This window comes from Diceros bicornis, chromosome 21, assembly GCF_020826845.1.
Source record: "Diceros bicornis minor isolate mBicDic1 chromosome 21, mDicBic1.mat.cur, whole genome shotgun sequence".
Taxonomy (NCBI): domain Eukaryota; kingdom Metazoa; phylum Chordata; class Mammalia; order Perissodactyla; family Rhinocerotidae; genus Diceros; species Diceros bicornis.
Window position 1 is genome coordinate 57080856 of NC_080760.1, and position 27850 is coordinate 57108705.

At 53.7% G+C, this 27850-nt stretch overlaps 1 protein-coding gene and 1 long non-coding RNA gene across 3 annotated transcripts; one reads left to right on the forward strand and one right to left on the reverse strand.

The window, feature by feature from the left end:
- Positions 1–137: 137 nt before the first annotated feature.
- On the forward strand, positions 138–27795 carry PPP1R16A (protein phosphatase 1 regulatory subunit 16A). 2 transcript variants are annotated; one of them, XM_058565269.1, is made up of 10 exons: positions 138–2397; positions 21690–22725; positions 24146–24216; positions 24296–24441; positions 25659–25762; positions 25836–25960; positions 26051–26176; positions 26268–26343; positions 26421–26550; positions 26732–27093. In XM_058565269.1, exons 2-10 carry the CDS (start codon positions 22467–22469, stop codon positions 26964–26966), a joined length of 1272 nt encoding a protein of 423 aa, XP_058421252.1. In that variant the 5' UTR covers positions 138–2397; positions 21690–22466; the 3' UTR covers positions 26967–27093. The 2 variants fall into 2 exon arrangements, with proteins under 2 accessions (XP_058421252.1, XP_058421253.1); XM_058565270.1 differs by lacking the exon at positions 138–2397 and adding an exon at positions 27162–27795 and having other exon boundaries at positions 22345–22725; positions 26732–26897.
- LOC131419740 (uncharacterized) lies at positions 5333–21694 on the reverse strand. Its single transcript, XR_009223325.1, has 3 exons — positions 21616–21694; positions 16445–16682; positions 5333–5728 (listed from the first exon to the last, which is right to left on the reverse strand). It is a non-coding gene; the product is annotated as an uncharacterized LOC131419740 (long non-coding RNA).
- Positions 27796–27850: the final 55 nt, after the last annotated feature.

Sequence of the window (27850 nt, forward strand, 5' to 3'; positions counted from 1 at the left end):
CCTTTATCATTCGGATGGAAGGGGGAGGGGAGGGGAGGCAAAGGGAGGGAGGAATACGGCGGTGGGGGAGGGGAGCATGCAGAGGGCTGCCACAATTAGCAGATTTCAGTTAATCTGAAAGGGAGGGGCAGGGAAGATTCCAGTGGGGGCTGCAGGCGGCCACTCAGGCCTCATTCCTTACCCCTGGACTGCCTTCAGCACCCCCTACGACCTGGAAGGAAAAGCCCTTGGAAGAAACCCATGACCCAGGGTTACTTTATCCTTTCTGTCTCGGCTCAGTCTCAGGCTCCCAGTTAACCCACCTGGGAGTGATTTGTCCAAGCTGAGTTGCCAAGAAGGGGTGGGGCCTTCGGAGAGTTCAAGGCTGAGCAGGACCTGAGTGGTGGTCTGGGAGGGCTTCCTGGAGGAAACCTCAGGAACAAAAGAGGGGCACAGTTGACTCAAGGGATTTTTCCCAGGAGCTGCTGCAGGGCCCCAGCAGGGTCCGCAGGCCCTGGAGGCCGCTTCCCTCCTTGGTACCTGTCAACAGTGGATCTTGGGAGCTAACCAGCCCTCATTACTCACTGCGCACTTCACTGGCCCTGAGTGAGCCGGCCTCAGAGGACTTCCTCGAGGTGGGCTTGCCTCCCTACTCCTCTTCTGGTCCTCTGGGTCCAGATGCTCTGGAGGTTGCCCCCAGGGAGGATGCCCCTTGTTCCTTGGGGGCACTTGGGCAGTGCCCCTGTATGGGTGTGCATGGAGGAAGAGGTCTTCTAGCTGTAAGTGTTTACTGGACACCTCTCGGGACCAGGACTTGAGGATACAGCCCCATAGGTCATGTGAGGACTACCTGGCTTTGCCCTGGGTGGGACTGAGTGCAGGTGTGTTGTGTGTGTGTGCACAGGCAGGGCTTCCCTGGCAGCTAAGGCCCTACTGCTTAGTTTAGAAGGAGGCAGATGCTCCCCAGGCAGGTGGAGGCTGGCCTGAGTGGAGGAGGGACACTCTAGGAGAAGGAATGGAGGCTCAGGCTGGGGAGGCCTGTGGGGCCAGCACCCTCTGTTCAGGCCTGGCCAGAGCCTCTGAGGGCTTTAGCAGGCAGAGCACCTGGCCTAAAGGTGTGGTCCAAGAAAAATGCCTCTGGCAGCTGTCCTGAGACTCACCGGTGCTCCTAACTCCCAGACCTTCTTCTGTCCCCTCACCTTCTCCTCTCTGGCCACCTGATCTGTGGCCCTGCCCCTCAAGTCAGTCAAGGCCTGTGCTCTGTACCCTGCCCCAAAGCCCAGATGTGTGTCATGTCAACCAGCCCCCGCCACAAGTTTGCCCAAGGGGGTATCAGGCCCAGGGCACTAGCAGTGGTGGTTGATACTGGTACCAGGGCCCCCAGACCCAAGAGAGGCCACAGGAGCACAGGGACACACTTTATATCACTTTACTCCAAGAATTCAGCTTTTATTATGCAGCCCCCCCAATACCCTTAAAAGGGTTGAAAATCCACAGCGTACAGTGGGTGTCCAGCTCACACTGAGGCACTGAGGGAAGGAATGAAGGATGGGTGCACTGGAGGAGGAAGCCTTGGGCTGAGATGGATGATGTATGTGGGGTACCACACTGCTCCCCCCAATATCTCACTCTCCCTTCAGACTTCACCTGGCTTCCTCTGGACTCCTATGTCACCTTCTCAACTCCTTTCCATTCCCAGGGCTCTAGTTGAGGGGGTCCTTTTGTCTCACCAGGCTGTTACTACCTATGGCCTCCCTCCCTTAGCAAGGAGGTCTTTCTCTCCTACAAGTCTTAAGTCACCCCTCTCCTCCACTAGTCCTCCCTTGCTTCCGAGATAAAGCCCAACTCCTTGGTTTGGCATTCAAGGCTCCTTGTGTCCTGACTGACTACTCATGTCTGACCACACTCTACCCCCTGCCCTCCTAAACCACCATCTCAGCTGCTTCCCATTGCCCCAATGCACCAGGTCCTTCCACCTTTGCGAATGCTGTTCCCTCTGCCCGTGATGCCTCTGCTCTGTCGCATGAACTCCGACCTTTCCTTAAAAGCCCAGCATAAATAGATGACCACCTTCCTGGGAGTCTTTTGACTCCTTGCCCTTCCCGTCCCACCCAGGCCCCACCCACGCCGAGGATGTCCTTGCCAAAGAGAAGCTCACACTCCCCGGTCCGCAGCCAGCCGCAGCGGTCCACCAGAGACTCGGGGCAGGCCCCGCCCCCGGGCAGCTCAGCCCCGCCCCCGGCTCCCACGGGGCGCCCCGGCTTCCGGCCCCGGGCCTCGCGGGCCGGAAGTATAGCGTTGCCATGGCAAGGGCCGGGTGCGGGGCCCGCCTCCACGGCTCCCGGAGTAGCGCGGGGCCGACTGACCAGCCCACGGGATCCGATCGACTGCGAGGTGGCGGCCTGCGCGAGGCGGAAGGTGAGGCGCGACTTCCGGGGGCTGCAGCGGGAGAGGAAGCCAGGACCCGGGGGGAGAGGAGGCCGGGGCTCAGGAGAGAGGAGGCCGGGCCCCGGGCGAGGAGAGAGGAGGCAGGGCCCCGGGCGGGGAGAGAGGAGGCCGGGCCCCGGGCGGGGAGAGAGGAGGCCGGGCCCCAGGGGGGAGTGGAGGCCAGGGCTCAGGAGAGAGGAGGCCGGGCCCCCGGGCCGGGGGAGAGAGGAGGCCGGGCCCCGGGGCGGGGGGTAGAGAGGAGGCCGGGTCCCGGGGCGGGGGTGGGGGAGGAGGCCGGGCCCTGTGGGTGGTGAGTGGGCGGAGCTGAGCTGAGAGAGAGGGAGGAAAAGAGGGAGATTAGATCCGGATGAGAGTGAGAGGAGGCCCGGGGCCAGATGGCGAAGTTCTCAGGAAACATATCTGGCCAGCACACAGGGAGGCCAGGGCAGAAGTGTCTCCAGGCCCCACTTGGGCACTGGTGGATGAGGCCCAGGGAGGCAGGTGCTAAGGGTCACACACGGCTTCTAGTGGTGGCAGCCTGTGAAGGCCACCAGTAGCACTTTTCACATTTTACCTGTATGTGGAATTGTTTTCATTCTTGCAGCTTGTTGGTCAGGTAGGCAGCGCTAGAATTATCTCCATTTTCCGCCCACGGAATTAAGGCCTGCAGAGAAGGGACTTGCCCAGGCTTTGTGTGGGCTTTGGAGTTGGGCCAGAGGAGAAACTGGAGCCTCTCTGGGACAAGTTCCTTAAACTTTCAGGGGTTCAAGTGACTTTACTTGTAATGTGGGGATCCTGGGCTCCGCTTTACAGAGTGAGGTCAGGGTGAGAAGTACTGACTAACGTGTTGAAAGTGCCTGGCTCTGTGTTGGTGCAGAGGTGCTCTGGGCCTGCGAGGGGGTATCCACGACTGGCTTGGGCCCCTTGCTGTCCTGGAGCAGAGGCTGAGGCCACTGTGGGATTAATTTCCATGGGTGCAGGAGGGAGGCGTGTATGGAGTCATTCCAAGTTTTGGGAAGCTAGAGAAAGGCTGGCCCTCCCCAAAGCTCTGGGCCTTCCTCTTCTTCCTGGATCCTTAACTTGGGGGTGGAGGTGGTGGTAGGGATACCACGTTGCTCTTCTCAGTCCTGGTCTTGGCCCAGCAGTGAGCCCTCCTGGGTGTCTTTCCTCCTCCAGGTGCTCTCTCCTGCAGGATTGGGGTTTCCCTGGGACAAGTGTGAAGGGCCCTCTGTGTCTCTGGGTGTGCTGCCTAGTTCCCTTCAGGGGCCCCAAAGGGGAGCCCTAGCCTGGGGCCGAGTGGCTAAGGGGCTGGTGGATGCCTGAAGGAGCCTGCACAGAGGCTGGCTCTGTGCCCCTTATTGTGATGGATGTGTGGCACTCTGAGCGGCCAGCTGCCTGCCCCTGCCCTCCCTTCTACCCCAAGCTCTTGCTCAGAGCTGGGATGGGGAAGCTTTAGAAGGTCCTTTTTTCCCTCCTGATGCCTGCGCTGGATTTCCTCCCTCTTGGCTGGAGCCTCCTTTCCTGGCTCTCCACTGGCCCGTCCTGGCCTCATCCCTCACCCGCTTGGGATGTGCCTGGATTCTGCGCTCTCTAGAACGTTGCCTGGGCTGGCAGGCACCTAGGAAGGGGGCTCCTGTATCTGTGGGCTCATTGTTGGGGTCTGTGTTCTAGGGATTTCTGAATCTCTGGTCTCTACCAACAGCCTTCTCCACTGCATGCAGTTTTTGAACCTCAGTCTCAGGGGAGCCTCTGGTGACCCAGCACACCATATCTGCTCTAAGATTGCCATACCCAAGCACCTCTGCCACAGTCTACCCGTTAGCCAAAGCAAGACATCTGGTGGCAATTCCAGGCTCTTCCCTCACTTCCAGGCTCTCTCAAAACTTTCTCCCAAATATCCCTGATCCTGGCCCTTCCTGTCCATCCCTTCTGCCAAGTAGCCTGCTTCTGTGGCTCCTCATTCCCTCCGGGGTCACGGCAGTTGCCCCGGCTGGTCTTCTTTGCTCTATCTCTGCCCCTGCCTTCTTCCTTCTCACCTTAGCTGGAGTGATGGATCTGAAATGAAAGTCTGATTCTTGTGCTCTCTTCCTTGCCATCCTTTCTCACAGACTTCAGGCTAACACTCACCTGTCTTTGCAGACAAGGTCCTATTTCCTGCCCCCTGACCCCACCCCTGACTACTTTTCCATGTGTGTGTCATGCCACCGCCATACTGAACCCCTGCATGGTGGTGGAAGGGAGAGAGCGAATCTCCCCTCACCCCTTCCAAGCTCTGTGGCCTTGGGCAGGGCCTCCCAGCACAGCAGGCTGAGAAAGGACAGAGAGGGCCAGGAAAATCTAGTCCTCAGACACCCAGGGGAGAGGGCCCCCTGGAGGAAGAGCACATGCTCACCTGCTGGGAACCCTGTGAGGGCAGGTGCGGTGAGGCCTGACAGTGGATGTTGGATTCTGGGCTGTGTTCTTCCTTCATGGCCATGACAAACACAAAGATTGGACAGATTGGTGCTGCAGAGGAGTGCAGTGGAGGTGGGGCCACGGAGACAGGGCCTGCAGACAAGTCTACAAAGGAATTTCAACGTGAAGGAGACGGGTGTGTGTCGGAGGAGGAGCTGGCTTGAATGGCATGGTCAGTGGAGATCCAGAGAGGTTGTGGACTTGGGCATAGGAGTGACTGATAGCTTCGAGGTCTCAGGCAGGTGGAAGAGAGCTGAGTGTGGAGTGGAGGTGGAGAGTTGAGTAGTGGTACCGCCAAGTGGCTTGAGTCCTCTTCTCCACTCTCAGCCCCATCCTGCTATGCCAGGATTTCCTGAGACCTTGGCCATTCTTTGATCTGACCAGTGCTATTTTGTTGATTTTGTGTGACATGCTGTATAAATTTCACCCCCCACCCACCTAGAACCTCCTCCTGTTTTAGAAGGAGGGGAGGATGGTGCAGAGGCAGATGACCCCCTGGGAGCCTCCGGGACTCAGATGAAGATTCAGTCTCCTGCCGAGCCCTCCTCACTGGCCAAGTGGGTTTGAATGTCCCTCCCTGTGCGGGCAGGGCATTGGGTAGAGCCTTGTTGTTGCTGATGGACCTCCCGTGTATCCTCTGGGTGGAGCTCGGGTTGGGCTTCACCATTGCCAGCTCTGCATCCCAGTGCCCAGCCCGGCCCTGCCACAGTTGCACACACAGCTTAGCGATGATCCTTTCCGTTGGACCAGCTCAGCCACAAGCTCAGAGTCTCTTCTGTCACCTTCTGTGCTGTTCCCCCAGTGCCAGGAGCCCATTTGTTTCTCCAGTTATTGAGAACTTCCTGCGAGTCAGGCACTGGGCTCAGCTCTGAGGATAGAGCAGGGAAGGAAATAGTAAATGGCATGTCAAAAATTAAAGCAGAGTGAAGAGATAGGAGAGTGACAAGGTGGCCACAGAAGCCCTCTGAGAAGGTAACGTTTAAATTGCTATCTGAGTTATAAGAAGGAGTGAGCTATCCTAAGATCTGGTGGAAGAACCTTCCAGACGGAGGGAATAGCTAATGCAAAGTAGGAGTAATGATGAAGATGACAGCATGAGACAAACTTGTGACACACCAGGGGTCACAAACTTTTCTGTGAAGGGCCAGATAGTAAATGTTTCAGGCTTTGCAGGCCGTGTGGTCTCTGTCACTATTACTCAAACTCTGCCTTTTTGTGGAAAAGCAGCCACAGACAATATGTAAGTGCATGTGCTGTGTTTCAACAAAACTTTATTTATACACCTGAATTTTGAATTTCATAGCATTTTCATGTGTCACAAAATATTATTATTTTTATTTTTTTCCCAGTCGTTAAAAAATGTAAAAGCCATTCTTAACTTATGGGCCATATGAAAACAGACGGCAGGCTGACCCCTGTGCTAGACGCCCAAAGCGCTGTGCGTATTAACTCACTGAGTTCTCATGAGAACCTCGTAAAGAAGGTACTATTATCATTCCATTTACAGATGAGGAAACTGAGGCAAAAGAGGCCAAGAAGCTTGACCAGTCCCCTCAGTTCACTGCCCCTTCAAACTTGGAGTGTGGTTCCAGAGCTCGGCTCCCTGCCCCTCTGGTACAGGAGCCGCAGGTGTCTGAGTTGCAGGAAGCAGGAAGCAGGCCTAGGCTGAGTGGGAAGTGGAGAGGGAGGTGTGGGAGGAGATAATACGCAGGGGCCAGCTATGCAGGATTTAGAGGCCAGGGTAAAACTTTGGATTGTACATTTTTATTTTTTTGCATGAAACTTTATTAAGGTGTCATTTACATACAAAAAATGCACCTATTGTAAGTATACAGGTTGGTGGTTTTGATAGATATGTCCATCCTTGTAAACACCCCCATAACTCAGGTGTAGAACAGAAGTTCTCTTGCTCCTTTCTGTGGTCAGTCCTCCCTCCACCCGGCCCCAGGCAACCACTGGTCTGCTTTCTATTTCTATAGATTCACTGTCCCTTTTATAGAATTTCACATAAGTGGAGTCATACTGAACGGATACTTTTGTGTCCGACTTCTTTCGCAGATGTAGTGTTTAGGAAATCCGAGTTGTTGCGTTTCTCACTAGTTCATTCTCTTTTTCTTGCGGGGTGGTTTGGTATTCCATCATGTAGACAGACCGCTATTTAATCTATAATATACCTGCTGAGAGACATTTTGGTTCTTTCCATTTTTTGGCTATTATGAATAAAGCTGCTGTGAGCATTCATGCATAGAAGTCTTTGTGTGGGCATATGCTTTATTTCTCTTGGGTTGAAATGATAGAAATAATGTGTTGAAGTGTATGTTTATAAGAAAGTGCCAACTATTTTCCAAAATGATGGTATCATTTTACATTCGCAGTTGTTCCATATTCTCTGTAACTCAGTGTTGTCCTTTTAAAGTCTGCCCAGTCTCAGGGCCGGCCTCGTGGCTTAGCGGTTAAGTGCGCGTGCTCCGATGCTGGCGGCCCAGGTTCGGATTCCGGGCGTGCACCGACACACTGGTTCTCCGGCCATGCTGAGGCCGAGTCCCACATACAGGAACTAGAAGGATGTGCAACTGTGGACATACAACTATCTATTGGGGCTTTGGGGGAAAAAATAAATAAAATTAAAGTCTACCCAGTCTCATAGGTGTGTAGTGGGAGCTCACTGTGGCTTTAATTTGCATTTCCCTAATGATTAATGGTGTTGAGCATCTTTTCTTGTGCTTATTTTATTGGTCATTTGCATATTTTCTTTTGTGAAGTGTCTGTTCAAATCTCTTGCCCTTAAAAAAATGAGTTGTTTATCTTATCAAGTTTTAAGGCTTCTTTATATTATTCTGGATGCAAGTCCTTTGCCAGATATTTGTATCGCAAATATGTTCTATGGCTTGCCTTTTAGTTACCGATGTCTTGAACAGCAAACACTTTTAATTTTGATGAAGTCCAGTTTGTCAGTTTTGTTCCCTTGTGTTTTGTGCTTCCTCTTACAGTGTGAGTACAGGTCAAGGATCATTGTTTTCCATGTGGATATCCACTTGTACCAGCACCATTTTTTGTTTGAGGAAGATTGGTCCTGAGCTAACATCTGTTGCTAATCTTCCTCTTTTTCTTTTTTTCTCCCCAAAGCCCCACTACATAGTTGTATATCTTAGTTGTAGGTCCTTCCAGTTCTTCTATGTGGGATGCCGCCTCAGCATGGCTTGATGAGCAGTGAGTAGGTCCGCGTCCAGCATCCGACCTGGTGAACCCCGGGCCGCCGAAATGGAATGCACAAACTTAACCACCACGCCACTTGGCCGGCTCTGCAGCATCATTTTTTGAAGACCCTCATCTCCCTCTTGTATTACCTTAACACCCTTGTTGAAAATCAATTGACAGTATATGTGTGGGCCTGTTTCTGGATTCTCTATTCTATTCTTTGATCTTATGCTAATATCCCACAGATTTGATTATGGTAGCTTCATAATGTCTTGAGATCAAGTAGTGTAAATTCTCCAACTTGGTTTCTCTTTTTCAAGTCAGTTTGGCTCTTCAAGATGTTATGCACTTCTATATAAATTTTAGAATTAGCTTGTTAATTTCTACAAAAAGGCTCACTGAGATTTTGGTTGGGATTGTATTGAAGCTATAGTTCTATTTGGGGGAGAATTGACATTTTAATAGTATAGAACATGGTATATTTCTCCATTTATTTAGGTCTCTGTATTAATTATCTATTGCTGTATATCTATTGCTGTATAACAAATTACCCTAAAGTATAGTGACTTAAAACAATGAACATTTATTATCTCACAGTTGCTGTGGGTCAGGAATTCAGAGCTAGCTTGGCTGCATGGCTCTGGTTCAGGGTCCCGTGTGGTTGGGTTAGGATCATCAGCCAGGGCTGCACCCTCTGAGGGCTGGGCGGTGGCTGAAGCCTCTGTTTACTAAGTGGCTCCCTCAGGCGGCTGTTGGCAGGAGGCCTCAGTTCCTCACTCGTGGGCCTTTCTGTAGACTGCTTCAGTGTCTCACAGCAGGGCAGCTAATGTCTACAAGCCCCAGTGACCCAAGAGAGAGAAAGCAAGAGGCTGCATTGCCTTTTATAACCTAGTCTTTTAAGTCATGTCTCATCGTTTCTGCTTTTTTTCCTATTTGTTGGAAGTGAGTAACTAAGTCCACCCATACTCAAGGGGAAGAGGCTTAGACTCTGCCTTTTGAAGGGGTATCAAAGTATTCCATGCTTTGTGATACTAATTTTGTAAATGATATTTAACATTTTACATTTTCCAGTTGTTTGTTGCCAGTACAGAGACATCCAGTTGATTTTGACATATTGTCCTTGCATCCTACAACCTTGCCAGCCATACTTGTTTATTCTAGTAGCCCTATTGTAGATTCCTAAGGATTTTCTACATGTCTTTCTACATGCCTTCTGCATCTAAAGAGTTTTACATCTTCCTTTCCAATCTGTAAGCTTATTTCTTACCTTAGTGCGCTGGCTAGGACCTCTAGTACAGTGTTGAATACAAGTGGTGAGAGTAGATTTCCTTACCTTATTCTTAATCCTAGGGGGAAGGTGTTCATTCTTTTCCCATTAGGCATGATTTACTTGTAGGTTTTTTGGAGATACTCTTTATAGGTTGAGGAATTTTCCTTCTATTTCTAGTATTCTAAGTTTTATTTATTTATTTTATCATGAGTGGATGTTGAATTTTGCCAGATGCTTTTTCTGCTTCTATTGATTTGATTGTATTTTTTAAATAGTAAACTATGTTGATTTTTAAAACGTTAAACCAACCTTGCATTCTTGAATAAACCCCACTTGGTATTGATGTATTATCCTTCTTATATATTGCTGGATTCAATTTGATAATATTTTTAAAAGGATTTTTGCAACTATTCATGAAGAAATCAGTCTGTAGTATTCTTGTCAAGTCTTTGGTTTTGGAGTAAGGGTAATACTGGCCTCATAAAATGAGTTGGGATGTGTTTCTTCCTCTTCTATTTTCAGAAAGGGCTTTTGTACATTTGGTATTTTTTCTTTTGTTTCTTTCTTTCTTTTTTTTTTTGGTTCTTTTTGCTTAGGAAGATTCACCCTGAGATAACATTTGTTGCCAATCTTCTTCTTTTTCTTTTCTTCGTTTGAGGAAGATTTGCCCTGAGCTAACCTTGGTGCCAGTCTTCCTCTATTTTTATATGGGTTTCCGCCATAGCACGGCTGCTAACGTGTGGTGTAGGTCTGCGCCCGGGAACTGAACCTGGGCCACTGAAGTGGAGTGCACCAAACTTAACCACTAGGCCATGGGGTTGGCACCTATTTTTTCTTCTTTAAATGTTTGGTATAGCTTACCAGTGAAGCCATCTGGGCCTGGAGTTTCTTTGTGGGAAAGTTTTTAACTGCAGGTTTAATTTCTTTAATAGATATAGGGCTATTCAGGTTTTCTATTTCTTCTTGAGCTCCTTTTGATAATTTGTTTCATTTGGCTAATTTGCCCATTTATTTGTCAAGCATAGCGGTTTTTTTCTATAAAGGGCCAAATAGTAAATTTTTTAGGCTTTTCAGGCCATGTGGTCTCTGTTGCAGCTACTCAACTCTGTTATTGTGGCACAAGCCAGCCAAAGACAATACATAAACAAATGAGCATGGCTGTATTGTAAAAAAAACTTTATTTATTTACGAAAACAGATGGTGGGCCAAATTTAGTCCACAGGCTGTAGTTTGTTGACCCCTGACCTAAATTGTTGAGTAAATTGTTCAGAACGTTCCCATTTTTATCCTTTTAATGGTCTGTAGGATCTGTAGTGATGTCTCCTTTTTCATTCATGATATTGGTAATTTTTGTCTTGATCAGTTTAGCAACAGTTTATCAATTTTATCAATATTTTCAAAGAAACATCTTTTAGTTTCAGTATTTTTCTCTATTTGTTTATTTTCTATTCATTATTTTCTGCTCTTATTAGTATTTCCTTTTACTTACTTTGGGTTTAATTTTCTCCTCTTTTTCTAGCTTCTTAAATTGGAAGCTTAGGTCATTGATTTGACCTTTCATCTTACTTAAGCATTCAAAGGTAGAAATTTCCTTCTAAGCACTGCTTTAACTGCATCTCACATGTTTTGATATGTTACGTTTTCATTTTCGTTCAGTTCAAAATGTGTTCTAATTTCCATTTTGATTTCTTCCTTAGCCTGTAGGTTATTTAGAAGTATGCTTTTAAGTTTCCAAATATTTGGGAATTTTTCCAGATTTTTTTTGTTATTGATTCCTAATTTCATTCCGTTGTGGTCAGTGAACATACTGTGTACTTTCATTCCTTGTAAACTTATTGAATCTTGTATTATGTTGTAACACATGGTCTATCTTGGTGAATGAATTTTTTTTTAGCTTTTTATTAATGGAAAATTTCAAACATCTATACAAGTAGACAGAATAATATAATGATCCCCATATATTCCCCACTAACTTTAACAGTTATTAACTCATGCCAGTTTTGTTTCATTTGTATCTTTTATATTATTTTGAAGCAAATCTCAAATATATCATTCACTCTGTAAATATTTTTGTATGTATTTCTAAAAGCAATACTTTCTTTTTTTTTTTTTGTGAGGAAGATCAGTCCTGAGCTAACATCCATGCTAATCCTCCTCTTTTTGCCAAAGAAGACTGGCCCTGAGCTAACATCTATTGCCAATCCTCCTCCTTTTCTTTCCCCAAAGCCCCAGTAGATAGTTGTATGTCATAGTTGCACATCCTTCTAGTTGCTGTATGTGGGACGCGGCCTCAGCATGGCCGGGGAAGCGGTGCGTCGGTGTGCGCCCAGGATCGGAACCCGGGCTGCCAGCAGCGGAGCGCGCGCACTTAACCGCTAAGCCACGGGGCCGGCCCTAAAAGCAATACTTTCAAAGATATATTACCATAATACCATTAGTATACCTAAACAAATTATCTGTAATTTCTTAATATAATCAGTGTTCAAATATCCAGTTGTTTCATAAATTTCACTGTTATATTTCTATGATTTGTTTGAATATGGATTTAAAAAAGGTCCACACATTGCAAATGTCTGTTAAGCCTCTTTAAATATATATAAGTTCCCAACCATTATTTTTTTTCCTATTCAGTTTATTTTCTGAAGAAACACCTAAGTCACTTGGTTTTTATGGTTTCCCACTTTACGTTTTTTTCTGATTACATTTCTGTGGTGTCTTTTAACCTGTTCTCTATCCCATGTATTTCATATAAATTGGTAGTTGAATCAAGCCTTGATCAGATTCTAATTATTTTTATTTTTATTTTTTTATTTATTTTTATTTTTATTGTTTTTGTGAGGAAGACCAGCCCTGAGCTAACATCCATGCTAATCCTCCTCTTTTTTTTGCTGAGGAAGACCGGCCCTGAGCTAACATCTATTGCCAATCCTCCTCCTTTTTTTCCCTTTTTCTCCCCAAAGCCCCAGTAGATAGTTGTATGTCATAGTTGTACATCCTTCTTAGTTGCTATATGTGGGACGCTGCCTTAGCATGGCCGGACAAGCGGTGCGTCGGTGCGTGCCCGGGATCCGAACCCAGGCTGCCAGTAGCAGAGCGCGTGCACTTAACCGCTAAGCCATGGGGCCGGCCGCTATTTTTTTTTAATTAATTTTTTTTTTGTGAGGAAGATCATCCTTGAGCTAACATCCATGCCAGTCCTCCTCTTTTTGCTGAGGAAAACTGGCCCTGGGCTAACATCCATGCCCATCTTCCTGCACTTTATGTGGGACACCGCCACTGCATGGCCTGACAAGCGATGCGTCGGTGCGTGCCCGGGGTCCAAACCTGGGCCGCCAGCAGCGGAGTGTGTGCACTTAACTGCTGTGCCAAGGGGCTGCCAAATTTTTTTATTTTTTAGGAAGACTGGTTTATAGGCAGTGGTTGTTCTTCCATTGTGTAGCACAATGTCCAGTAGTCTCTCTCTTTGTGATTGATAAAAATTTACCACATCAGGTATTTGATACAGTTCATATAGGAAAAGCAGTGTTAATGATCAATTCTTTCTTATTTCTCAGTTTTCAAAATAATGGGTTAGTATTCCCTAGCAGTGAGGTTTTTTGTCTCGTGTTTTCAGTATTGTTGTGAACTCAGGGATATGAATATATATAGATTTGCTATGTTTCAGGCCATCGCAGTTATCATCTTGGTTTCATCTGTACCATGTTTGGCAGCTCTGACATGGCCCACGTAGTCTTTGATGGCTCTCTTGCTGTCTGGTGTGACAAGTGGTTCCAGGTTAGGGGCTGGCCCCGTGGCGTAGTGGTTAAGTGTGTGTGCTCCACTGCTGGCAGCCTGGGTTCGGATCCCGGGCATGCACCGATGCACCGCTTGTCAGGCCATGCTGTGGCGGTGTCCCACATAAAGTGGAGGAAGATGGGCACGGATGTTAGCTCAGGGCCAGTCTTCCTCAGCAAAAAGAGGAGAATTGGCATGGATGTTAGCTCAGTGCTGATCTTCCTCACAAAAAAAAAGAGGTTCCAGGTTAATCTTGGACATTTCCTACCCCAGGCCTGGAATCAGTCATGTCTCCGAGGATGTTTATGAGGGAAAAAGCCTTTGGAGATTTCACTCTGGGCTTTTGGAGTGCTTGTTGCTGCTGGGTTGGTCATTGTTTCTAGGTCTTTTCAGTGGACAGAAGTAGGAAGGAAGTTTGTTTTAAATTAAATAACATTACAAATTTTTATTGATACTTGCAGTTCAAATCTAGGACTACAGGAATTTTACTTCACCTCCTTGCTCTTACGTTTGTATCTTTTCTCTCCTGTACCAAGAATCCTGGTTCTCAGTGACCCTGGATGATAGAATTGTGGTATTACAAGTACTAAGTATGAATTACTTATCTGCTACATCTCACAATAAGTCTGTAACAGTCTTGGGGTAAAAATACCAGTTTTACCACCAGTCGTGTGATTATTGAAAACAGGCCACTTGGGCACTTCCCCACTGCCTGGGCAAACCTGCTGTCCCTGCTCAGCGGTCGACCCCGGGCCTGGCCCTGCTCCTCTGGGGGAGGTGTGGCATTGCATCCTTTCCTCCCCTTCCTCCTCCTGTCACCTATGCCTTTACTTTTTTTTCTTTTAATTGTGGTAAAATGTGCATCATATAAAATTTACCATTGTAACCATTTTTAGGTACAATTCAGTGGCATTAAGTACATTCACAGTGTTGTGCAACCATCATCACTATCCATTTCCAGAACTTTTTAATCACCTGAAACAGAAACTCTGTCCCCATTAAACAGTTCCCATTCTCTCTCCCCCAGCCCCTGGCAACCACCATTCTACTTTCTGTCTCTAGGTGCCTCATAGAAGTGGAATCATACAATATGTGTCCTTTTGTCTGATACATTTGTAGCATGTATCAGAATTTCATTCCTTTTTAGGGCTGAACATTCCATTCATTGTATGTATAGACCCCACTTTGTTTCTCTGTTTGTCTGTCAGTGGACATCTGAGTTGTTTCCGCTTTCTAGCTGTTGTGAATAATGCTGCTGTGAACATGGATGTGCAAGGATCTGAGTCCCAGTTTTTAGTCCTTTTGCTTATATACCCGAAGGTAGAATATGCCTTCACTTTTACGCTATGTGGTTGATAGTGTTACATTCTATTCTGTACCATAGTTCACAGTCCTGTGGTGCAGAAGTTGGAAACCATATCAGTCTTTCTGTCTGCAGAGCCAGATGACATATGCAAACTGTGTTTCCTCACCTGTGGTCCAGTGTCCCAACTCCTGCACCCCTAGAAGAACAGCATTCTTGGCTGGCTTCAAGTTCACGGGGATTCTGCTCTGTTTGTGTGACCACTCCTCTTTATCATGTCCTTGAATTATTCTGACCTCAGTCATTCCTGGACACCTCCCCTGTGCAGTCGTCTCTGCTCTGTGGCTCCTGCTATTCTTCCCTCCAACTTCTAGGAATTTTTATTTTTATTTTTTTATTTTTTTTTAAATTTTATTTATTTTTTCCCCCAAAGCCCCAGTAGATAGTTGTATGTCATAGCTGCACTTTCTTCTAGTTGCTGTATGTGGGATGCGGCCTCAGCATGGCTGGAGAAGTGGTGCGTCGGTGCGCGCCTGGGATCCGAACCTGGGCCGCCAGCAGCGGAGCGCGCACACTTAACCGCTAAGCCACGGGGCCGACCCTCTAGGAATTTTTAAACCAACCGTGGACTCTCTTCCTTTCCGTCGCCCCTCTAGTTCTCGTCCTAGGGGGTCTCAGTGTGGGTACGTGTGGGTGCTCAGTGGTCATCTAGACCCCGCATGTCTGTTGTTCTAAGGCTGTGTGGCCCAAGTGCTTCTTCCTTCCGCAATTCCCAGGGCCCTGTGCTGCTGGCAGGTCCCCAGGTCCGCTTATGACTGCTCCCCCAAGACCGAGGGGCATTGTCTGTGTGGGGGAGTGAGTTTTGAGTCAGAGCAGACCCAGGGTTACAACACTGTCCTCTCCAAAACCCGCTTTTGTTATTTTGGTTTTGACACTGTTGTACTTGACAGACCTTAATTTCCAAATCTACGCAGTGGGGTCATGGCCCATTAGAGTCACGAGGCCAAATGAGGCTAAATGTCACAATGTGGCAATATGATGATGTGGCAATGCTCGGAAAGCAGAGCCTTTGCCCCCGCCTCTAGGAAGGTGTGATCCAGGGCCACTGGAAGCCCTCTGTCCTTTCTCTCTCCTTGCCAAGGGCTGGCTTTTATCTTCAGTGCTCAGTGAGTCTCTTTTCAAATGCAGATGCCTCTGGCTGCGTGGCTTCTGCCATTAGGACAGCTAGGCTTCTGACACCTTGCTGTGAGTTAGTTTATTAGATTTATTAGGAACTGGGTGGCAAAGGGAAAGGAAATTGAGGAGGGATATTTGGATCCCCCTGAGTTCTGGGAAGAGGCCTTCCCAGATTTTGCAGCCCCTCACAGGCGGTGGAGTTCGCAGGCCGTCCCTCCCTCATGTGGTCCACACAGATCTCCAGTGCCTGCTCTGCCCCAGGTGCTGAGCAGGCTGGAAGTGTGATGTGCGTAAACCTGCCAATGTCTTGGCTCTCCCTCCCTCACAGGATTGTCAGCTAGGCAGTTGTAACTGACCCAAATGAAATTTCATTTTTGTAGGTCAAAAACTGTGGAATAAGTTCAATTTCATATGGTTCTACTGCTAAGTGTTATGCTAAGGGAAGTTTAGGGAGTATTGAGATTCCTGAGAAAGGATACAGGCCTTATGTGAAAGTTCAGAAAGGAAGCTGAGACAAGAAGATGAGTAGGAGTTAGCCCCCCAAAGAGGGCTGGGAGACAGAAAGATTTGTTATAAAGCCACGGTGGGTAGGACGTTGTGGTACAGGCTTAGGGATTGGCAAATGGACCAAAGAACAGAGTTGAGAGTCTAGAACAGGCTCACACATATATGGGAACTTGATTTTTTACCAAGGTGGTGCTGCAGAACAGTGTGGAGAGAAGCAGCTTTTATATAAATGGTGCTGGGACAATTGGATATCAATATGGAAGAAAAATTAAATTGGAGCCTGTACTAGTTATGTATTAACTGTGTAACAAATTGCCCCCAAATGTAGTGGCTTAAAACAACATTTGTTATCTCACGGTCTCTGTGGGTCAGCAATCCAGGAGCGCATTGGCCAGATGGTTCTGGTTCGGGGTCTCCCATGTGGTCGCAGTCACACATCATCTGAAGGCTCGACTGAGACTGGAGGGCCTGCTTCCCGGATGGCTCCCTCATGGCTGTTGGTGGGAGGCCTCAGTTCCCTGCCGTGAGGCTCTCTCCACAGGGCTGCTTGAGTGTCCTTGTGACCTAGCATTGGCTTCCCCCAACGGGAGTGATCTAAGAGAGAGCAGGGAGAAGTCACAGTGGCTTTCATTCACATCTTGATCTTGGGCATCACACGCTGTGACTTTTGCCACGCTCTGTTCATTATAAGCGAGTCACAAAGTGCAGCCCACACTTAAGATGAGGGGAATTAGCCTTCATCTTTTGAAGGGAGGAGTATCAAATAATTTGTGGGCATATTTTAAAATCACAGACCCCTCCTTCACACCATACAGAAACATCAGCTCCCGGTGAATTACAGACCTAAATATGATGCAAACTATCATGCTTTTAGAAGATACTATCTTTGGGAAGATGCCTCACCTGGTTAATGCTCCGAGAAATGCAAATTGACCGTAGGGATGTACCACTGCCCTTACACCAGATTGACAAAAAGAACGTTTTATATAAAACAAGTAGATACATAAAACAATTGGAACCTTCCTCCACTGCTGTTGGGAGGTGAATTGGTACAACCCCTTTGGAAAGCAGTTGCAGCATCTGGTGATTCGTATCGCATAGCCTGTGGTTGAGTGGTGTGCACCAAGGTCTGCGTACAGGGCCTTCACAGTGGCCTGTCCATCACAGGCCCAGGCTGGAACTGCCCCGGGCCCTCAAAGGTAGAAGGCTGCGTCAATGGGGGTATGGTCACGTAGTGGACTGTTACTCTGCAAAGGGCCAAAAACTTAGAACCACAAACCTCGGAGTGGATGGACCCCATGCACGGGGTGGGAGTGAGAGCACAGAGCGCGCGGGGCATGGCTCCACCTGGGTAAAGTTCAGCCTCCTCTGCTGAGGGCAGGGCCTGTCCTCTTGGCCCTCCTGTCCCACGACCCTGTCCCCAGAGCAGAGCCAGGTAGAGCAGGGGAGTGAGGAGAGCTTGTTGAGTGACCAGAGCATGCATGCCAGTCAAGTGCCCGTTGTGAAGCAGGCCACGTCTTCACGGCCTGGTGCTGCACTTGTCATGTTGGAGGGTCTCCAGGTGCCTGGCTCCTTCCCTGACTGGATGTGCCCACAGGGCACCTCGGGCCTGAGCACATCCACTCCTTGGCTGCACTGAGCTGCACCTGGCCTTGCCCCCTTGGCCCTTCACAAAGACTGACCGAAGGGCCCTCTTCCAGGTGCCGGCACATGGCTGAGGAGACGGGCAGGGAGCGTGCCCTCAGCACACTTGTCCTCTAGTGGAAGGGACAGGCTGGGACAGCAGTGCCCTCGGCATCTGGTGTCTGGCCTCTGCCTGCCCGAGAAGCCACTGTGGGGCATTTGTGCCTGCAGGGGTCAGGACACGCCGTGTTGACAAAATTCCAAGGTGAGCCAAGCTGGGGTGGGGGTGGGTGAGAGCGTGGGATGGGTACAGGGGTCCGCCCTCGAAGGAGGTTAAGCATGTCCCCTGGCTGTGTGCCCTTGCTGCCCCATGAGTCCCGCGTCACAGTCTCCGCCCCCACGCCTTCCCTGCTTGTGCAAGTAAACCAGCGTGTGTCCATGACACCCCGCCTTCCACCAGGACGGTGTCAGCTCTGCATTGGAGTTTCTGTGAACGCCTCACAGGCCCTCGCTCACGACATCTAGATGACCTCATCCTGTTAATGGATGTGTCTGTGTGTTATTCTATGGAATGAGGACCCACGCTACTCATCCCAGAGGGAGGGCATCTAGGTAGTTGCCCTTTTTTTGCTATTATAGATAATGCCTCAGATAAAACCAACTCTTTTGGGGGCCTGCCCCGTGGCGTAGCGGTTAAGTGTGCATGCTCTGCTGCTGGCGGCCCGGGTTCAGATCCCAGGCGTGCACCGACGCACCACTCATCAGGCCGTGCTGTGACAGCATACCACATAAAGTGGAGGAAGATGGGCATGGATGTTAGCTCAGGGCCAGTCTTCTTCAGCAAGAAGAGGAGGCTTGGCATGGATGTTAGCTCAGAGCTAATCTTCCTCACAACAAAAACCAACTCTTTTGATTGCAAGTTATAGGAACTGACTCCAACAAGCCCAGCACGACAGGGGTGTGAAGCCCCTAGAACCAGAGGGAAGGCAGGCCCCTTCATCTCTTCCTCCCTGTCTCTGGGCCAGTAGAGTGACACTTACTGCCCCTCGTGGGCTCTGGGCTCTTGTCGCAGCACCCCTAATTCTCACACAGCTGCTGTGAGTAGGCATGAGAGGCAGGATGATGGAGGGGTTAATAGGGGACTCTGGATTTAGGTATGGCTTCAGTTTCCTCACGTGGAAAATGGGGATGATGACAGGGACCTGCTGGAGGAGGGGTGTGGTAGTGGATGTGGAGGGGCTGCTAAGGCACTTAGGCCCGCATGGGATCTGTCCACATTGGGCCAGAGTCTGGGCACTGGGCCTCCCGTCCCCAAGGCCAGGTGTCCAGCAGTGCTCTCAGCAGTCTGTGGGGATGGCCCGGTGGTGTGGGCTGAGAGAATGGGGGCAGTGGCCACTCTCCTTCCAGGAGGCTCCTCCCACTTCGGTCCCGCAATTCTGTGCACTTGCCTGGGCATGGAGCTGAAAACTGGAAAAAATTGCCCAGATTATCTCTGTTTGACATTCCAGGGAGGCTTGGGGGAAGATTTGTGGACTGAGGTGGGAGCCGCCCTGCTTAGCCCCCCTCGGCCTGGGTGTGGTGTGGTGGCCATTTGGTGGGACTCCACGAGCTCTCCTGGCCTTCATGGGCACTGCAGCTCCCCCAGTGGAGACTGTCCTAGGATGGGGCGCCTACTGCAGTGGGGCCCTGGAACTCCTTAAGGTCACCTTAGGCACCTCCTTTCTCTCAGAGGAGGCCGTTAGGGCCACCCAAGGACCTGCCTAAGGTCACATAGAGACTGCCCTCAGGCAGCTCCCAGCAAGCAGCACTGTATAGGGGTCCAGAGGGCACCTGGGGCTTCAAGAAGTTGGCTTATCAGAGTTGGAGGCTGAGCGCCTGTGTAGGCTGCCACAGCCCAGACCAGGAGACCGGAGTCCTCTGTGTGTGCTCCCGGTGTGGGGGCTAGAGGGGCCTGGTCTGTGGCCCCGCCTCTGTCCTCTCTTCCCCATGCAGGCAGAGGGGCGGGCCAGGGCTTGAGGCTCTCCAGATCTGCTCTGTGATGAATTTTCATGGATGGCCTTCAGAATGAGAAGACCAGAAGACAACATGTATTCAACTGGAGAAGCCGGTTCCTATTCTAGGTGGTTTTCTATCAGATGTGGGCATCAGAATCTCTTCTATGAAATGATAGGTTAGATGACATCTAAATCTTGTTAAACTTGACAAAATCAAGTGGTGGCTCTGATGCTGGCACCCATCTTGGAGAAGTGAAACTGGTCCCTGAGACCCTTTGTGCCCACGCTGCTGGGGAGCTTTGGGCCTTGGGGGGCCACCTCCCTCATGGACAAGTTGGGGGGGTGGCATTCTCTTCAGGTCCCTTGCCCTTTTGGAGACTGGGGGCCCAGCTCTTTGCTCATCATTTCTTGGGGTGGGCGGTTCAGGTCAGCTTCCCCGGCAGGCCCACAGACTGAGAGAAGGTCCCACCTTGCAGGGGGTGTATGTGTGTGTGTGTTGGGGAGGGGTGCCACGCCAGCTCCCTTGGGGGAGCATGAAGGGAGCTGTGAGTGGCCAGCAGGGAAGGAGGGGCGTGAGGGCTGTGGCATGCTCTGGGTGTGGTCTGGGACCCACCTCACCCTCATGGTGCAGAGCTGGCAGGGTGCCTGCAGGACCTGGCCCTCGGCCTGTCTGGGCGTGGGGAAGCTTTGTCTCGGAAGGCAGAGGCAGGACTCCGGGGCCAGGCAGGGTGTCTGACAGTGTGTGTCTGCCCTGGCCCCAGCAGTCTGCGGAGGTGGCCAGCTGGGGGCAGGCTGCCTGGAGCACGAGTGCTGCCTGGAAAGCTCTTTCCTGGGCCTTGCTGGTCTCACCCCATCCCCAGGAAGCCTCTGAGGCCAGGCTGGCAGAGTGGACGACCAAAGCACAGGGAAAGTCCAGGCAGGTCAGATGTGTCAAGTGAAGCTCCCAGGTACATTGGGGGTCCCAAAGCAGGAGCGACTTGATGTAATTTGATCTGGCCCAGGACAGTTCCCCTCCAGAAAGAAGGGAGCACTCACTGAGACCCCTGAGAACAAGCCTGGCCAGAGGAAGGCTGGGTCAGTACCTAGATGGCCACGAGGCCTGGCTGAGTGAGAATGGGGGCTTCTGATGGGCAAGCTGAGGTGTGGGTGGGCACCTTCTGGTTGGAGTATGGCCAGGGCCTCCTGAGGAGTGTCCTGTGACCACACCAGGGGTGCTGGGCAGGACGAGCTGTAGTGGGTATGGGGGCTATGCGCCTACCGAGCTGCCTGCCTGCCTGTCCTGATAGATCCTAAGCCAGGCAGGCCACCTGTGCCTGTGTGCACACAACCAAGGCTTTTATTGCAGCTCAAGGATGGCCAGGGCATTGACCAGCCTGAGCCAGGAAGGCAGTGAGGGAGAGGCCCAGATGTTGGGTGGGTAGGAACTGGGTGCTGGTAAGGACAGGCTGTGCCCTCTGCCCTCAGCAGCTGAGAAGCAGGGAGACCTGAGGCCCAGGAGGCAGGGCCTGGCCTTGGGAAGGTTGTAGCCTGCACAGCCCTCAGGGCAGTTCTGGGAGATCCCAAGGAGAAGGTGACCTTGCTTGGCCTCACCTGGGGCAGACGGGTCAGTGATGCTGTGGGGACAGGGCCAGAGCCTGGGCCTTGAGAAGCTGCAGAGAACAACTCCCAGAGGCCGGCGCCTTGGCCTGGAGGGGCAGCCTCATGGGGAAGGCCCACCTCAAGCTGGCAGTGCGGTCCTCCCTGCTGCCTTCTCTCAGTTGCACAGCTTGTGGCAGCCCTTTCTGAAAACACTGAGTGTGTGAGCCCGAATGGGGCAGAGAAAGCCCCCTCCCCTCTGCCCGAATTGGTGTCCAGCAGTGCTTGCTGTGGACAGCGGGTGGGCCTCACACAGGGCAGGGCCCTGACCTCACCTGCTGGCTGCTGGGAGCCTGGCCTGCCTCACCCGGGAGCGGCCTTGATGTGCTTCCTCATTCTTCCTCCTCAGGCCAGTGGGAGCCACCTGCTGTCTGCAGCTTGACCGCCGACTCCTGCGAAGGGGAGGCCCTCCTGAAGACGCAGTTGGCAGGCCCGCTGTGCCCTCGGTGCCCTCGCTGCTTGGAGAGCCTCACCCCTGGGCACGGCGGGGCTGGGACCCCAGGACTCTGAGCACACGCCCTGCCCTGGCCTCTCTGTGGCTGCTGAGCCCGCCCTCTGGCCACACCTCCTCATTAGCACCCATGCACTGACCCTGGAAGGCAGCGGGAGGAGATGGGAGGAAGGGCCAGGCCATGGCTGCTTCCAGGCCCCGCCCAGGCTCCTGAGGCCTGGAAGGTGGGGGGCTTCTAGGCACCAGAGGCCTCTGCCCATCGCGCGGCCCTCTCTTCCCCCTCGGCTAGGTGCCAGGAAGCTGCAGTTTTGTTATCTGGGTAATTAGCTTCAGACCCTGGACTGAGGCTGGCCAGGTCCCGGCTGCTTCCCGCAGGCTGTGCACCCTGACCCCAAGAGGGAGGCGAGGCCCTGCCTGTTGAGCGGCTGCGGTGCTGGGGCTCCTGAGAGGCAGGCTGCTGGCTCCATCCCTCGCTGTCCTTTCTGCCTAGGGCCTGGTCACGGCGTGGGGCCACCTGACCCAGCCTTGCCAGGGGCAGAGGGCACCGAACCTTGGGGAGGGGATGCCCCCGAGGGTGCCAGTCCAGCCAGCTGCCCTGCCCCTCAGGCCCGGCCTGGCCCCTGCATTCCCCCGTCTGGTGCCCCAAGCATCCCCCCTGGCAGGCGGCCCCCCGCCATGGCCGAGCACCTGGAGCTGCTGGCAGAGATGCCCATGGTGGGCAGGATGAGCACGCAGGAGCGGCTGAAGCATGCCCAGAAGCGACGGGCCCAGCAGGTGAAGATGTGGGCCCAGGCTGAGAAGGAGGCCCAGGGCAAGAAGGGCCACAGGGAGCAGCTGCAGAAGGAGGCGGCCGGCGGCAGGACGCAGAAGAGGGTCCTCTTCCCTCCCAGCGTCACCCTTCTGGAGGCTGCTGCCCGAAATGACTTGGAGGAAGGTGAGTGTGGCTGAGCCCCAGGGCAGTGCATGGCCGACAGCCCTGTTCCTCTCACCTTGGTGCAGGCCTCACGAGAACAGCCCCATCCGTGGGGGCCCAGGGTCTGGCCCGGCTTCCTCAGCTGCAGGCCCCTGCCTCGTGGTGGGCAGCTCCGAGGCCAGTCTGTGATGGGGAAGCACGCAGGAGGTCCTGTTGTGGGGGTGAAGCTGACGGGGCAGGCAGGGGCTTGGTGCGGGCCCGCACGAGCCTGGAGAAGCACCCAGGGCTTGGTGCAGGTGGGAGGCTGGAAGTTGGCCAGAGTCTTGGCCACCTCTTGCCAGGGTGCTCGGTGATGCTCAGGAGAGTTGGGTCCTGAGTCTCCACCTCTGTAGAGGAGGACAGGACCACCCACCTCAGCAGGTCAGAGCGCAGGGAGCAGGGCCCCACACAGGCACCCCCTTGACGCCTGCCCTGGGCTCTTTCACTTCTCCCTCCCCATCAGAACCTTCCCACTGGATGAGAGGCCTGAGCTTTGGGCTGGCTCCCCGTTCCTCCCCTGTGCCCCAGTGGTCACAGCCCTTCTGCTTTCCCCCAGAGGCTCTCGAGGGCTCTTCCTGACTCCCTCCAGGGCAGGGGCCTCTGCTGCAGAGGCTGGGGTGCAGAGGGTGTGGAGGGTGGGCAGGGCCTGGAGGCAGGGGAAGTGGAGGAGGGTGCGGTGGGTGTGCCGCAGGCCAAGGCACAAGGAACTGTAGGAAAGAGGGTGTGTCTTCATGTTGCCTGCTGAGCATGGCCAAGGAAGGCCAAGTCATTAAGGAGGTCCCAGGGGACCTTGACCAGAGCCTGGGCCCAAGGTGGGACCACTGAAGAGTGAATGCAGGGACCAGCTCTGCTCCTGGAGACCCTGGAGGGGGCAGGCCTGGGTGCCTTGGGGCCACACTCTAGGCTGCATCGCATCAGGGAGCCTGCTCTGGGCTGGTGGGGGAGGTGCTACAGGTACCAGGGAAGGGGCATGTGTTGGGGGTGGAGCAGTCTGCCAGTGGGGAAGGTTGGGGGTGGGTGCCAGTACCTAGGCCCGAGTGGGACAGTCTGGAGCCCAGTGGGGACTGCTCTCACACAGGAGGGGCCTATTCTGGGAGTCTGAGAGTTGGAATGTTATGATTTGGAAGGGTGGATCCTGCTGGGGTCTAGAGGCAGAGGGCTGCTGTGTGTACCCCTCTTGGGGCAGACAGATGCCCAGCACCCTGGCCCCTGAGCCCTTGCTCTGGGTCTGGGGTCCCTCCTGCCACCTGTACCACTGTCTTCCTCACTCTTATCTGCTCCCCCACTGCAGCACAGCAGTCAGCCCACGTGCCCTCGGGTACAGGGGTCTGGCCAGGACAGTGCTGGCCTGTGGCAGGACTTCTTGCCCTGCGCCCTGACCACAGCTCCCCACTTCTTGCAGTCCGCCACTTCCTTGAGAGTGGGGTCAGCCCTGACCTGGCCAACGAGGATGGCCTGACAGCCCTGCACCAGGTCAGGCATGCTCAGGGTGGAAGGGGAGAGGAAGGGATACTGGCCTGAGGCTCTGGCGCTCAGGCTGCGTGGTTTACAGAGCTGCATCGATGACTTCCGGGAGATGGTGCAGCAGCTCCTGGAGGCTGGGGCCAAGGTCAACGCCCGTGATAGTGAGTGCTGGACACCCCTGCATGCTGCGGCCACCTGTGGCCACCTGCATCTGGTGGAGCTGCTCATTGCCCGGTAGGCCCTGAGACTAGGCGTGGCCAGTGTGGGCATCTGTGTCAGGGAGGGGCTGCAGCTGGGTCAGGGGGAGGCAGGGCCTTCCTTACAGAGGAGAGTGCACGCTGAGACGCAGCCCAGGTGTCTCCCGTGAGGGAAGTGTGCCTGGCCCCTTGGCCTCTTGTGTCCCCATTTACCTGGCATGGAGAGCAGGGCCTGGGCAGAGGCTGCACACGCTGTGGCCCAAGGGAACGAGCGTGTGCTCAGGGCAGTGTGGTCGTCTGCCCACCAGGCTGCTCACCTGGGTACATCCTTCTGCCAAGTGCCATTAAGAGTTTGGGAACTCCTTGGCCTCCAGCTCTGGCCTCCCAGCCTCCCCAGGGTCTGCACAGAGAAATGCTATTCTGGTCAAAGTGATGAGGGAGGAATTGGCAAGGAGGGAGGGGGTACCTGGACCCAGGTGGGGACTTGAACAAGGAGGAGGGAGGAGCAGGCAGGGCTCCTGGACACTCGCCTTGGTGAATGGGAAGGGTGACTGGATTCACCATGACCCTGGATCCCCCCATGGCTCCTCAACTCTGATGCCTCTAGTGGGACAGATGGTCAGGGGCTCAGGCTGTCCTTGGAGTGGTCCAGGCGTTGATGGTGGGTGTATAGGTGGATGGCAGCCCCTCCCCTTCACATACACATGCCTTGGAGTGGGAAGGGGTGAGAGTGCAGAGTCCTGGGGCAGGAAGGCGGGTGTGCACAGGCAGCTCCTAGCCCCGCTCCATTCCTCTCCACAGTGGGCACCCACCCTTGTGTTCTGGGCTCCCTTCAGCTTCCTGTCTCCCCCTGGGCATTGCTCCTGCTGGAGCCCTGCTCCCTGCAGCTCTGTGGGGCTCTCTGGGCACCCAGACTCTCCTCCTCCCACCACCTTCTGCTCCCTGGGCCCCCCAGAGGCCTGGCACCCCCTCCTGGCAGGTGGGCCCATTGTGCATGTTCATAGCGGCAGACAGGTGCCAGGAACCTGGAGCTCAGACATGGGTGGAGACTGCAGGACAGCCTACCTGGTCTGAGGATAGGAACCAGGGTGGGCTGAGGGGCAGCCTCTTCCAGCAGCAGCTGGGGCCTGAACCTCCTCCACATCAGCCCCAGGCTGAGGCCTCCCCAGAGGATGGACCTCTGTGAGGAGACTGGGGGCCTCCCTGAGAGGAGAAGGGTCCTGTGGCCAGCACCTCTGTCCATCTTTTCTGCAGTGGTGCTGACCTTTTGGCGGTCAACAGTGACGGGAACATGCCCTATGACCTGTGTGAGGATGAGCAGACACTGGACTGCCTGGAGACGGCCATGGCCAATGGAGGTGAGTGCGACCCCACCTGCCTGCCCGCCAGGGGTGGTGCGGGGGTGCTAGCTCTAAGCCTGGTGCCCTGCAGGCATCACCCAGGACAGCATCGAGGCGGCCCGGGCCTTGCCTGAGCTGCACATGCTGGACGACATCCGGAGCCTGCTGCGGACGGGGGCCGACCTCGACGCGCCCCAGGACCACGGGGCCACGCTGGTGAGGATGTGGGCCTGCAGGAGGCAGGCAGGGGAGGTTGCTGCTGGAGGGGCACGGGCCGGGACTCAGGGCTCCGCGGTTTGCCTGCAGCTACACATCGCTGCCGCCAACGGGTTCAGCGAGGCGGCTGCCCTGCTGCTGGAACACCGGGCCAGCCTGAGCGCCAAGGACCGCGACGGCTGGCAGCCGCTGCACGCCGCGGCCTACTGGGGCCAGGTGAGCGCGGGGCGGGGGCAGCTGGGGCCGGGGTAGGCGGGCTCCGCGGGCGGCTCTGGAGCCTTCAGCAGTCTGGCTCATCGGCCCACAGGTGCACCTGGTGGAGCTGCTTGTGGCGCACGGGGCCGACCTGAATGGGAAGTCTCTGATGGACGAGACGCCGCTTGGTGAGCTGAGGGCCGCCTCCTTCCCGTGTAGGGCACTGGCGAGAGGGCGCCCGTGACCCTCGCCCACCTCTCCACAGACGTATGCGGGGACGAGGAGGTGCGGGCCAAGCTGCTGGAGCTGAAACACAAGCACGACGCGCTCCTGCGCGCCCAGGGCCGCCAGCGCTCTCTGCTGCGCCGACGCACCTCCAGCGCGGGCAGCCGGGGGTGAGCGCCCTGCGGTCTGCCCAGGGCCGGGTCATGGCCGCCCAGGCCCCGCCCCGCCTGCATTGCCCTGGGTTTTCCCTAGCTGACGTCAGCCCGTAGGCCGAGGTGCCAGCTGGAGTTGGGGGCAGAGTCCGCGGGGCGGGCGGCGTTCTCCTCCCACCCTGACCCTCCCCTCCCGCAGGAAGGTGGTGAGGCGGGTGAGCCTGACCCAGCGCACCAGCCTGTACCGCAAGGAACATGCCCAGGAGGCCATCGTGTGGCAACAGCCGCCGCCCACCAGTGCAGAGCCACTGGAGGAGGATGAGGACGGCTTGACAGACGTGGAGCTCCGGCTGCCGCACCCCCAGGTGAGCCCCGCCCAGCACAGCTGCCGGCCTGGGCTTCACCATCTCCGCGTGGAGAGGGCGGTGACCTAACATTGGTGCCTCAGTTCTTCCCCTGCCCGCCCCAGGAGCTGGTGGGACCGGTGACCCTGTACTCGTATACCTGGCTAGTGCCCCATAGGGGTCAGCTGCTGTCCCCACCCTCGTGTCTGCCCTTCGACTACCATGCAGCCAGGGGAGGCCACAAAGGCCCTCCTGACTGCCTCTGGGGCCTGCGCTCCCCAACAGGAGGAGGATCCCGAGGTGGCCAGGCTGCACAATGGCCGAGTGGGGGCCCCCCCTGGGCGGCACCTGTACTCCAAGAGGCTGGACCGGAGTATCTCCTACCAGCTGAGCCCCCTGGAAAGCACCGCCCCCGATGCTCTGGCCCGGGCCAAGGCTCACCACACCCTGGCAGAGCTCAAGCGTGAGCGAGCAGCTGCTAAGCTGCAGCGTCCCCCACCCGAGGGACCTGAGGCCCCTGAGTCTGGCCTCCCTGCGGACACTGAGACCCCCCAGCCCGAGTGTGGCTCCAGGGCTGGTGAAGACCCACCCCTGCTCAAGCTCACAGCTCCCTCCGAGGAGGCCCCCATGGAGAAGAGGCCGTGCTGCTTGCTCATGTGAGGGGCTGGAGCTCAGGGTGGCAGGGGTCCTGCTGCCAGGCCCAGCCAGAGGCTGCCTTAGAGCCCCTGCTCTGAAGACCCCAGTGTGTGTCTTGGTGCTGCTGTGGGCAGGCAGCCAGTGTGGGACCTCCCGGCTTCCCCCATCCAGGATGTCAGCCTCCTTGCTCAGGGATGGACCCGTGCAGAAGCCATACTTGGGGGTGCCTGGCTGCAGAGACCTAGTTTAATCCTGTGACTATTGATAAAGGCCTGTTCTGTCATCTGCCTCTTTGTGTGTCTCAGCTGGGACGCTGTCCCCACGGTGGGGAGCTGTTG

Excerpts from the sequence above, each read along its gene's own strand:
- PPP1R16A (XM_058565270.1), top strand. The coding sequence starts at position 22,467 with ATGGCCGAGCACCTGGAGCTGCTGGCAGAGATGCCCATGGTGGGCAGG. Across the intron at positions 24,442-25,658 it reads GTGGAGCTGCTCATTGCCCG|TGGTGCTGACCTTTTGGCGG; the intron begins GTAGGCCCTGAG and ends TCTTTTCTGCAG. Across the intron at positions 25,961-26,050 it reads AGGACCACGGGGCCACGCTG|CTACACATCGCTGCCGCCAA; the intron begins GTGAGGATGTGG and ends GTTTGCCTGCAG.